Here is an 11970-nt window from a genome sequence, read left to right as displayed (position 1 = left end):
TTTTGGAACAAAGGGCCTGCTCTTCTCGAACAGAGCATGAAGGCCTCATTGGAGGGGTTCGGGTCTCACCTCATGCCGTTTGTGTGTTGGAGATTTAGTGCCAGTAATGAGCAGTCGATGGGAAATGAAAGTTTGATGGAGAAACAATACCTGTGGCCACAGTGGTGCTTCGGTTCACCTCAATACAACTTCTCCTCATTGGCTTGTCGTGTGTTTTGTATCTTCCAGGACAGACTAATGAATTTCGGATGTAATAACCATAACGTAATGTAAGAATGTCAAAGATATCATTAACAAAACTGATTTCTAAAGTGTTTTTTTTTTTGGATAGTGTCTGATCATATTTCCTTGTACAATATCTAGTATAACTGCCAGAAATATCAGCGCTGCTTTCTCTGCCAGTCAGTTCCACCCACCTAATCATTGCACATGTCATTTTTCAAGAGCTTTACACTGATAATCCTATCTCAAACTGCATGATTATCTCTAGCTTTGGGTGCTGTGCTTTATTTTTAAACCACCTGAAACCGCACAAACATCTAAAATATCTAGAGCATGTACACCAGTATTATATATGTTTCACTTGTTCCATTAGCATTTTAAAAATATATTTTTTTAAATTATGTATGCACAAGTTATCAGATTATTTCATTCTCAAAACATTTCCAAGTGACTGAGTTCCCTTCAATGAGCATATGTTCATAAATAGTATCTCCAAATGTGTGATAAAGTGAATTTGCCTTTATTTAGACATAAAGTACTAAGATGAATTAAGTCAATCCCTAAAAAGGCAAATGTTCTAGCCTTTCAGAAAGACCTTTGCTCTGATTGTGTTTCCAGACAATGTCAGGAAACAGTGTGGCCTTTAAAGCACAATTAGCCCTGACTCATTCAAACCGAAACTGTTCCATATTCGCAAGTGGGATATGTGTGAACTGCCAAATTGTGATTGTTTATAGTATACTGCATTCAGTATTAGACATTATGATTAGTGGGTCCAGGCTGAATAAAAATCATCATGTTTTTTTTTTTTTAATTCAGTGACAGGAAGTAATTTGTCTCACAGCGTCCAGTGGGCAAGACAGTGGATATTAAGTGTGCTGGTATGTCTCCACCCACACAGCGGGATCAGTCATTTTTTATATGGTTACAGTAATGAAAATCACAGTTCAACACTGCCAAAGTTGTATTTATCATTGAGATCTTATGATTATTAGCCTATTTGACTGTGGAATGGAATGGTCAGGAATAAAACCTCTATATCTCCAATAATTAGCCAGCCAATATTATTGTACACATTTGAATAATAAGCCTAATATTGGAATTATTCATAAAATAAAGTATATAGAAGGAGTCCTCTGAATTCATTCTTTCTTTCTTTCTGTCCAGCTAAAGGGGTCCCTGGCTGCAGGAGATTTTGAGGACCTCTGCACTAGTGGATTCGAAATGTTGCTTTATTTGGAAAACACACTTAAGAACCATAAAACACACACACACACACACACACAGCTTAGAATTGGTTTCTAGCAATTCATAAGCATATAAACATGAAGGTTTTTAGATGTAGCTTTCTTACTCAAAATGGCATGCAAATGAAAATAAATTTTGACTAGATTTATTTTTCTAAAAAGTAAAGGTAAAAGGGGATAAAAACTTAAAAAATTACTGCTGTCGTGTGAAAACTTATGCACTAGTATGTTAGGTCTAAAATATTGCTCAAGACTGTTTACATCTCTGATGACCAGAATTATAGAAATTACTGAAATATAACAATTATAGTAATTATGCAGCCTAGTTATGAAGTTATATGATTTTTTTTTTGTTTGCACCTTTTTTAGAAATTGTTAGACAGAAATGCTTGAGAAGACAGAGACAGAAAGGTGCTGCATATGACCTTCAGTGTCATATGTTGGATAGGGGGTGATGGGACAAGACCTAATCAGGATAATAATCTGTATAACATTGGCGTGGCATGGAGGCGATTTATGTCGGATATATTTCCAAAACGAACCTTAAATCAATGATTTACGAGTTTGGACACCATACATTAAATGGTTAAAAAGTGTTTAGGACTGAAAAGGAATTACTCCAATCTGGCAACCCTGCAGGGGCTGGGCTTAGGTACATGTACACCAGCTGTAGCTTCTCTGTCTGTGATTGCTGCCTTTGAAGACCTTCACATCTTCACTGCTGACCTAATTTGCGCGCAGAGGGCAACATGGCACAGGGTTCTCCATGTGCTCCCGTTCTGTGCACCTCTAAAACGCTATAAATGTGAGCAGCAGTAGAGACGCCACTTCTTCCACTTTCTTATCCCCACGGTGCACTTTTTCCACCTTTTCCTCCCTCCACCAGCTCACCTTCAGTTCGTTCAGTTCCTTTTCTCTCACCTGCTGAGTTTCGGGTTTGGCACCGCCGCACCACCAGCGCGCACTTTGGCACATTGGATGCACTTCAACATCGGAAAAGGGGAAAAAAAAAAGTTTGTCTGCTCTGAGTGTTTTTTTTTTTTTTTTAAAAAAAGTTCTCCAACCACCAGAATGAGTGTCAAATCCGACTCCGAGCCCAACAACAACGTTGTTGAAGAGGAGGTAAGTTCTTGGTTCTGTCAAAGTCGGAGTTTTGCGGTTTTTGTGCCAAACGAGCGCATTTGTTTTCTCTGTAACGAAAAATGAGCTGGTAACAACTGCTTAGGGTTGTAGCTGTTGGCAAAACCCTCTAAACTTTCTTCATTTGTGGCACACAAACACTTGCGTGTTGATTCAACACTTCTCCTTCATTCAGAAATAAGTCCTTGTGCGCGTAAAACCATATCCAAGTCCTGAATCCAAGTGTCTACCAAGTTTGGCAATTTTATTATCTTGACTATATTTGCATAGCTGCTTTAGCCTCCATCTTCACTTTTTTCCCTTCTTTCTGTGCAAGTTTAATATTGGTCTTGGATGGGATGTCCATGCCCTTTTTTGTGCATTTAATTGAAGTGGCTAATTACATGTTTCCAATACAGAACAGCAGCTGCAGTCGGCTCTGATTTCAGTAATGAACTCTGTTCAAACTGTCACTGGTTCTGTGGAATCAACCTTACTCCCCAACTTCAGCAGTCACAGCCTTACTAGGGTTTTTACTTCATTAACAACAACCCTGGTATTATACTAGACTGCAATGTAGAAGTAATGCACATAAATTCTGATGAACTTTCTAATCATGCCTGTTGCTTTTCTATAGTTTCCATAGTTTATGCCCGTGCAGTGTTGAGTCCATACTGCGGCTCAGATTTAAACTGTTTTTGTTTTTTTTTTTTTTTTTTTTTTTTTTTTTAGGAGAGCTAAAGATTTATAAGCTTAGTCCATGGAGCCTCCTCCACTCAAATCCTGTACTGTAGCTTCCAAGAATGGGAAAAGTATGCAGTCTTGCTATACATCATCAAGACTTTGTAAAATGGTGCTTGGTTTTAACTTCTCAAAGTGCATCAGTGCTTCAGAGTAGAAGAGTGGGAGAGTTTTATGATCTGTTTTTAGGTGAAGAATGGCTCTGTTCTGTTGACCTCGTAGCTGCGGACCAGAGGAAGGAAACCCCATCATGCTGTGTTTTTGTTGTCCACTAGCAGTCCATTGTAGAGCAGAGCCTCCCACTGAGCTTGAAGTTTGCACTGTTCTGTTCAGATCAGACTTATGAAGGTGGCTGGAAGTCAAGTTTTAGAATGGTTTTGTTTTGTCTCATCTTACTATCCATTTTACAGTAGATTGATGGTTTCTGAACTGGAACTGTCCTTTTTTTTTTTTTTTTTTTTTTTTTTTTTTTTGAGTGCATGCTAGATATGGATTAGTGGCTTAACTCTAGAAGGTGTCTAGGGGAGACTTCTTTTTGATCTTTTGATCTTTTCAGTCAATTGGAATTATCTTTTTCATAAGTTGCTATGCATTATGGCTAATCATTGTTTTTAAAGGAATCGTAAAATTGTCTAGTGTAGTTTAGTCTTTTTGGATACTATGCCATTATAATTCCCATTTTGATGCTTGTATTTTTTTTTTAATTTCTTAATTTACAAATCAAGGATTTCTTTAATCAAGGTTAAGCATGAGGTCTAAAGTGGGTGATTTCTCCAACTTGAGTTTATCCAAATACTACGGCTCGTATTCTTTGCAGCTTGGTTTGTTCTGCTCTAAAAATCAGTGCTATACATCTCATATTCAGACTGTTTCCTCCACCTTCTCTCTAGGTCCGAACACTCTTTGTAAGTGGCCTGCCAACAGACATCAAACCTCGTGAACTCTACCTCCTATTTAGACCATTTAAGGTAAGAATGGATACAGGGAAGTTGATCTCGTACATTTTTTTCCCATAACCAATTGCAGCATTACTTTCTGCAGCTGTCGTCTCTGACTAGAATGTTTATAATTGTACTAAAATGACTTTGGGCACATTAAAATCGGGTTGCATGAGTCACTTAATTGCTTAACTCTATTCCGTTTTTCAACTCTGTCCAGTTTCGTCATGAAACGTAATTAAATTTACTACAGCACGGGCTCTACCTTCAGTTTTGCTCCTGATTTACATGGGGTGAATAAACCTGATGCTTAATTGGAAGGGAATATGTTTAATCACCACCACTTGGGTCAAGGAAATTGTACAGATTGGCTTGGCTTCTTATGGGAAATGCTAAAGAAACTTCTTCTCAAAGAGGATGTGACTTCATGACTTCTAATTGGATCTTTTCCCCCTTTTCAGGGTTATGAAGGTTCTCTGATCAAGTTAACATCAAAGCAGGTGAGATGATATGGCAGTATGTATGTGCAGTATAATGTTCAGTCGTCAGTTTGAGTTTTTGTTTAACTTTTATATTGGCGTCTAAAATGAACTTTGGAATTTTATTATGGTAGATTTGGACACCAACTTGTTCATCTTTTGTGTAATGCTGGTGTTTTCTCTACCCTCAGGGTAAAGCGCAAAATTGAATTGTCTCTCCTTTCTTTTCCAGCCTGTTGGGTTTGTAACCTTTGACAGTCGGTCTGGTGCTGAAGCAGCAAAAAACGCCTTAAATGTAAGCACTTGGTCATCTGTAAGCAATGTGTTGAATTATTGATGATCTGTCAGATGATGTGCAGTAGGACCATGCACACACTGTGGTTTACTATACATTGCATCAATTTTGTAGTGCTGCTTTTAAAATTTAAGTTTAATGTTTTAATTGTGATGCCTCAAATGTAGATTTACTGGTGGGCTTTAGATATTTACATATTGTGTATATACTTGCATTTACTATGACTAGTTTTAATTTGATGGAATACAAAAGGGCTGAAGTTATGTTACAAGTTATGCAATCTTGTCTAAGTTATGCAATCGGTGTGGTCCAAACAACCTTTAAAGCCTACGCAGTGAACTCTGGAGGGAGAATTCTCACAGTGGCCATTTGTAGGGTCGTTCCGAACTAAATTGTTGAACGCTTGTTTAATAGGACCACTAACAGAAAGCCATTGACTTGTTGATGCCAGTTTCTTTGAATGTTGATGGAAAAATTGCAGTGGTCATTATTGTAAGTCATGTTAAAGTATGAATCATACAAACATTAGTTAGTAGTAATAGATTGTGTGCAGAAGCAGGAAATTCAATTCCCGCTCAGCTAATTTGGCCACATTAATGTAAGCTACAATGCAAAGCAAATTGACATTGCATGGCTACAGTTTAACATGCATACACTTCGTTTACTGAGCCAATGGTGATTTGAGTACAGTTGATGAATCAGCTTCAGATATGTGGACTCAAGCTACTACTCATTAGTCCCTTGTTTTACATGACCCATGTGTACATATTTACATAATGCCCCCTAATTTAACCTGATGTGTTCCAATAAAATTAAAGTATTCAGAAGGCTACAGTTATCCAAGTTGAAAGTTTTAGTGAAACTGAGTTTGAGGAGCTAATGTCCAAGGTTGATGTTCTTTAAGGCCCAAAATGGTGCAAAAGGTGTGCATATAATAAGAGCTTGAAATAGAATGATCAAATGACAGTGTGCATTCAATTGAGGAAGTAATGGTTCAGTACGTTTCTTTGCAATCCTTTGTTTTTATGGACATTAATGGTATTAAAGAGCATCTGACAGTTACAGAAGAGTACAGGTTTTGTATAAAGCTGTTTAAGCCTGAAATTTGGTAGTTTTCTAACCTCACCAGCCAGTGTGAAATGTTCTATAAGTAGGTTTTTATTCATTGTAGAACTTCTTAGAAGGGGTCAGATTTAATTAAATTTTTATTTTGAAATGTCAGTCAATAAATTTATTTCCTGAACAAATTAGCAAATTTTTACTTTGTATATACAAAGTGGCTAAAAAATGAATCAAACAACTGAAGCAGCCTACTAAAATGAATAAAATAACATCTGTTGTGCTATGAAATTATGTAACATAACAGAATAAGAAGTGATGAGTCCATGAGTCTTTGAACAGCCATCTGCGTAAGACCCCTCTTTCTTGGTGTGTGTTGGACCCAAATGGGGCTATTATTCAACTGAAGGATTAATGAGCTGCCAAAGATCCACGTCTGCACTGCAACTCTGATTCACATTTACCAATTACATTTTGACCCTAAACCCCATTAAATACATTTCTGTACGAGGTTTCTGCATGTGTAATACGCTTGCTATTTTTACCTATAGGCTGCTACTCCATTTGATTCTGTGCTAAATATTGATATTGTTTTTTTTAGGGACTGCAAATTGAGCATTTTTAAGGTTAAAATGTAGTGCATCCAGAGAGGTTCACACATACAGAAGAAATTTGTGATGAGTAAGCTGTTTGTGGAATTGACTACTCCTGTTTTATAATCAGATTTGATCACGCACAACTTTGATGAATAAGTGCTAACAGCTATATGACTACACCTGACCCCCCCATAGTCTACTTTACAAATTCAGACATGACCAGCTAGGTTCAGGCAAAGTGAACTAACTGGAAACTGAATCTAATGGCACTATCAGGGTTTTTTTTTAGTAGCTGTGGTCCATCTGCTCAGTATTTCTTTTCTCTTGTTTGCATGAGTGTCAGGGTGAGTGTTAGGTGACATTAGGACACTGGCTTTGGCCAGCCTTAAAGAGCAGGACCCTTCAGAGTTCTCACTATGGAAAGCTTTGCCTTGGCAGGGAGTAGAGCATCGAGTTCACGTTTAAAATGGGCCACACCGATTACTTGCTGTTCTGCCTGAGATTTGTTCGCTGTGCTATTTTTGGCAAACTTGACATGTTTTACCTAACTAAGATATTGAACATATTTCGCTCTGGACTAACAACCTATTTTCCAGCCCTAGCGTACAGTATCTATTGTAGTACTCTAGCTTTTCTGTCGAGTCAAAGAATCTTTCACCTGCATGTGGACACCAGCTTAGTGCACTCTTGCACATTCTGCCAGATCATCAGGCACAGCCCACTCCTATCATTGTCCCCCACCTTGTGTCTCCAGGGTGTTCGATTTGACCCTGAGAACCCGCAGACCCTCCGTTTAGAGTTTGCTAAAGCCAACACGAAGATGGCAAAGAGTAAGCTGATGGGCACGCCGAACCCCACAAATATCCACCCAGCTCTAGGGGCACACTTCATAGCACGGGACCCATGTAAGTGTACGGCCACGTGATAGCTGTCTCACTGCACATGCAAACACTGTCGCCTATAGCAGAGGAACAAACTAATTCACCTCCAGCACATGCATGCATCATTAGAGCACTGACTGCCATTTCAATGACTTTTACACATTCAATATTTCCACTTCACACCATGTTTAACTTTTCTGATGTTCTGAATAAAAAGGAAATGTTGACTTGAACAAATTTGAAAGCTGAAAGTATAAAAGTATAAATATTCTCATTCACTCAGTATTATGGTTTTGGGCTTAATCTGACTCGAGCTCGGATTGGGCATGGATTCGAGTTTTATATGGGCGTGTGGTGTGGCTTGTTGTGCTTCCTCAGATGACCTGACAGGGGCAGCATTGATTCCTGCATCTCCAGAGGCTTGGTCTCCATACCCTCTGTACACAGCAGAGCTGAGCCCCGGGCTGCCCCACACTGCCTTCACCTACCCTGCTGCTGCAGCTGCCGCGGCCCTTCACGCACAGGTGACCTTTCAAACTTCCAAGTGCTAGTAGAAAATGCATTTGTGCCGGTCTGCACATTTTGGTTCAATTTGAATTATAAGGCAAGACATTACAGGTAGAAGCAACAATTGGTCATAATTTTTCAGATTTTCATTGGTTAAATTGCATCTACAAAGTCATGTGTTTGTATGTGATTATATATGTGTGTATAAAATGAATAACAGTACATGGTAAACAATACAAAATATTCCAACAAACCTTTTTCACCCTTGAGTGTCTTCACGGTGAAATAAATTTTAATTCTGACTATCTTATTGTTTTTTTTTTTTTTTTTTTTTTTTTTTTTTTAAGTAGGCAAATATGTATAATTGGACAAAGCCTCATTTGCATAAATGTAAATCTTTCAGCTTCTAATGTGATATCTAGTGGTTTTAAAAATACTCTATTTACATGTAGTGCCTAAATGAAATAGTGCATCAGGTAGTATTTTTGGTCTGGATTAAATACTGGTTTCTGTGCACTAAACTTTCAAATTACTGTCAGTTGTGGCACTTTTTATACATTACAGATAACGGTGCCTTAAATGGGATTTGTGAGGTGAAACAGCTTGCTCATTATATTCTATTGGCGTTATATTGTAGGATAGTGCAACTGTGTAACTGCTCTGTGAGGGGAAGTGATGACAGCAGGGCTTCCTATTAAAATATACAGTATTAGTGAAGATGCCATTTAAGAGTGCCTCAAAACACTGTGCAGAATTCCCATGCCCTTGGCTCTCCTCTTGCAGACAGTTCATACAAGAGCTGATTATACGTTGTTGATAGAGTTGCCAAACAGTCAGAGTGACCAGTTATTCTTACAGCTGGCCTTTTAACTGATGGTTACTTATACAGCATTTGTATATACCACTCGTTTAAAAAAAATTACTTAATGTTTGAAGCCAAGAAGACTTCCCCAGTCTGATAATCCATACATTTACAGGGGTCATAGAGCTGATGAGGCGTAACTTAAAGTATTATGTTTCATGGTTTGAAGAGTGCTTATAGGGTTTAATAAACAGTTGAAATGCTGGGTGAATGATGAGGCAGTGGGTCTCTGATTCAGTCCTGAGTTCAGGTTTTCTGTTTAATCCACCCTCCCCAAAACATACTAGTAGACGGATTGGTTACTCTACATTGTCTTAGGCATGAATGTATGTATTCTTGGTGCTCTGTGTTGAACTGGCATCCTGTCTAGTGTAGAATAGTTGCAAGAATTGAAATTCTTGCTTTTTCCACTGGTTTTATAGTTGGACTGTGTAATAATTGGTAGGAGAAAAGTATTTAGTGGCTTAATATTTGCAACTAGTTTGGTTTTCCTTGTGCCTAAAAGGTTTTTTTTTTTTTTTTTTTTTTTTTAATAAAATTGGCAAAGCTTATGTTATCGTCTTACTGTGCATGCAGAGCATATTGGCAAGCAATTGTCTTGATTTTGTTTTAATTTTCTTTTCCTTGAAGATGCGTTGGTATCCAGCAACGTCTGAGTCCTCTCAACCTGGATGGAAATCAAGGCAGTTCTGTTAAAGATGGTGTGTATCCAATAATGTGTGGTGTTTTATAAAAAAAAAAAAAAGTTTTTTGTTTATTTTTTAAATGAAGAGTCTTTAGGCTTTAATTTTTTTTTTTTTTTTTTTTACAGATATGAAGGATGGTATCTACTTCTAATGGAGTGAATCTTTTGCAGCCCATACTTGATTTAGGCTGGCTCTTTGGGTTGTGGAAACATCTCTCCATCTTTCTGCTGAACAGGAGGCTCAGATGGTACAACCATACTAGCACTTGCCTTATTTCTGTTATGAAATGTTTTGAATAAGGAGTTTATAATAAGCAATGAAGGTGTAAGGCTGCTTGCTTTGTTTTTCCAATTCAGGGTCTGAGCCAATCAGCTGACTTTTTTTTTTTTTTTTTTTTTTTTTAAGTATTATTTTTGGGGTGGGGGTTCATGAACCAAATAGGTTTGTGCCCCCTTGTCATATGTATTTCTCCTTGTCTTGGTGTAATCTAATGTTTTGTTTGTTACCTTTAGTCCTTTGTGTTGGATATGAAATAGTGGCCAGCTCAGTTTAGAGGGGTTGGGTGTGTGCCCAGACAGCTTGTGCAAGGTGTGACTATGTGTGAGCTATTATTTTAATGTGCCATCTTGTCTAAGCTTGTAAACGTTTCCATATAAGACAGCTTGACCTTGCCAAATACAGACAATCCAAGTATAAAGTAGTCTATATGGGGAGAAAAGTGTGCAATTAAATAAGTAATCTAAGTTATTTTTTTTTTGTTTAATATTTACTGATTTAATATCCTGTAGAACAGTCGTAGAACTGTGTTTTTCCTTTGTTAGATTTGTCATGCTGACAGACGTCTAACACTGTGGGTGGCAGATTTAACTGTTAACATTAGATTGCTGTAGAAGGATGTATGCTGGATGATGGTGCATGAAGATAAAAATGATGCATGAAGGGGTTTTAATGGATTATAGTACATGCGGTCAATACTGACATTAGAAATTTATTTGTAAAAAAAAAGTCTGTAAAATTGTATGATACAGTATTAAAACATGTTAATGCATTACACTGATGTTCTTGTCTGTTTGAGTAAAGGAGTGGGGTTCTACAGTATACTGTTTTTTGTGTTATGTCCAAGCTAAGTGGTGCCCTTTAGATCAGGAATTCTCAGAACCAACTGCCCTGCAGATTTTCAAGGTTTCGTCACTCAACACCATCTAATCATGTCATCAGTTAATTATCAAGCACTTTCATGAGTGTGATCAGGAGTGCTGTGGAAGAGTAAACTTCAAACGGTGCATAAAGGGAGGGGGAATCAAGAGCCAACATCCAACCCAATGACGCAAATAGCCAGGCTCCACTTCTGGAGAGACTGCAGCTGAAGCTCAATCTCCAGGAGCCCAGTTGATTCCTGCTATAGTGAATTTGGTGGGCAAAACTGCCCTCTAGAGGTGAAATGGGGAAAAGATGGTTTTGGTTACTTTGAGGTATCAGAGATGAAGTGCATATGTAACTATTTTTGGGTTACAGTGATGGAAATCACAACTTAGAATTCTAAAGAATTAAGTGATTTGCAGTTATTAGCTTCTTTTGACTTGATTACAAGAGCTGCTGAGGTTAAATTAATTAGGCCTATAAATATCAACTTAAAGGTAACTGATTTTAAAAATTGTGTTGTCAGTGGAAAATTTAAAGCTTTATTGCTCCAATAAAATCCAAATATTACAATACACATTTAAATAATGTTCCTAATATTTAAATAGTTGGATTATATTCATAAAACAAATCTTTACTGAGGTGTCTGCAGATACGTAAAAGTTTAGTGGGTCCCTGGCTCCAAATTGTTTGAGACCTCCTGCCATAGAAACAACAAACTAAGATGGTTTATGAAAGGTACTGGTTTTGATGGATAAAACATTAAGTTGATAAAATTGCAAGTGCATCAGAATTTAAGTACTTGTACTAAGAATGTTTTGATTCAGCAAATACACTGTCAATTCCAGATAATGCCTAATTCAGTGTTTCATGTAGGTGCCAGCAGTGTGGGAACAGTACTGTTCAATTTGTTTTATTTACATACAGGGTCATTGGATAATTTTAAATGGGTTTTTCCCTCCATTTTTTTTTTCTCTCTCTATAAAACACTCATTTCAAAATTATTGGCTCCCCTACAATTATGTTGTGATCCCTGTCCTGGAAAGAATAGCAGCACTCAGGTCTCGGAGTCTCTTCCTGTAATGTCTAACAAAGGTGACCAACACCATTACAGTTACCAAGAGCTTGTAAGCTCATATCTCAGGAATGCAGATGGCCAATGCCCAACAACTAAGGACAGGACAATAGAATTAATGTT

The 11970-nt window shown here is 37.6% G+C and overlaps 1 protein-coding gene across 3 annotated transcripts; it reads left to right on the top strand.

Annotated features, from left to right (window-relative positions):
* The first annotated feature begins 2144 nt into the window (after positions 1-2144).
* rbpms2b (RNA binding protein, mRNA processing factor 2b) lies at positions 2145-10683 on the top strand. Of its 3 annotated transcripts, none has more exons than XM_034299831.2 (8): positions 2145-2591; positions 4220-4297; positions 4729-4767; positions 4979-5041; positions 7451-7601; positions 7956-8101; positions 9577-9647; positions 9803-10683. In XM_034299831.2, the coding sequence occupies exons 1-7, from the start codon at positions 2448-2450 to the stop codon at positions 9640-9642; spliced, it is 687 nt and encodes a 228-aa protein (XP_034155722.2). In that variant the 5' UTR covers positions 2145-2447; the 3' UTR covers positions 9643-9647; positions 9803-10683. The 3 variants fall into 3 exon arrangements, with proteins under 3 accessions (XP_034155722.2, XP_034155721.2, XP_034155723.1); XM_034299830.2 differs by having other exon boundaries at positions 2146-2591; positions 9758-10683; XM_034299832.2 differs by lacking the exon at positions 2145-2591 and adding an exon at positions 3517-3677 and having other exon boundaries at positions 9758-10683.
* The last annotated feature ends 1287 nt before the right edge of the window (positions 10684-11970 follow it).

This window comes from Pangasianodon hypophthalmus, chromosome 25 (assembly GCF_027358585.1).
Source record: "Pangasianodon hypophthalmus isolate fPanHyp1 chromosome 25, fPanHyp1.pri, whole genome shotgun sequence".
NCBI classification, from domain to species: Eukaryota; Metazoa; Chordata; class Actinopteri; order Siluriformes; family Pangasiidae; genus Pangasianodon; species Pangasianodon hypophthalmus.
This window is presented reverse-complemented; position numbering and strand designations above follow the sequence as displayed.

Excerpts from the sequence above, each read along its gene's own strand:
- rbpms2b (XM_034299831.2), top strand. The coding sequence starts at position 2,448 with ATGCACTTCAACATCGGAAAAGGGGAAAAAAAAAAGTTTGTCTGCTCT. Across the intron at positions 4,298-4,728 it reads TCCTATTTAGACCATTTAAG|GGTTATGAAGGTTCTCTGAT; the intron begins GTAAGAATGGAT and ends CCCCCTTTTCAG. Across the intron at positions 4,768-4,978 it reads TCAAGTTAACATCAAAGCAG|CCTGTTGGGTTTGTAACCTT; the intron begins GTGAGATGATAT and ends TTTCTTTTCCAG.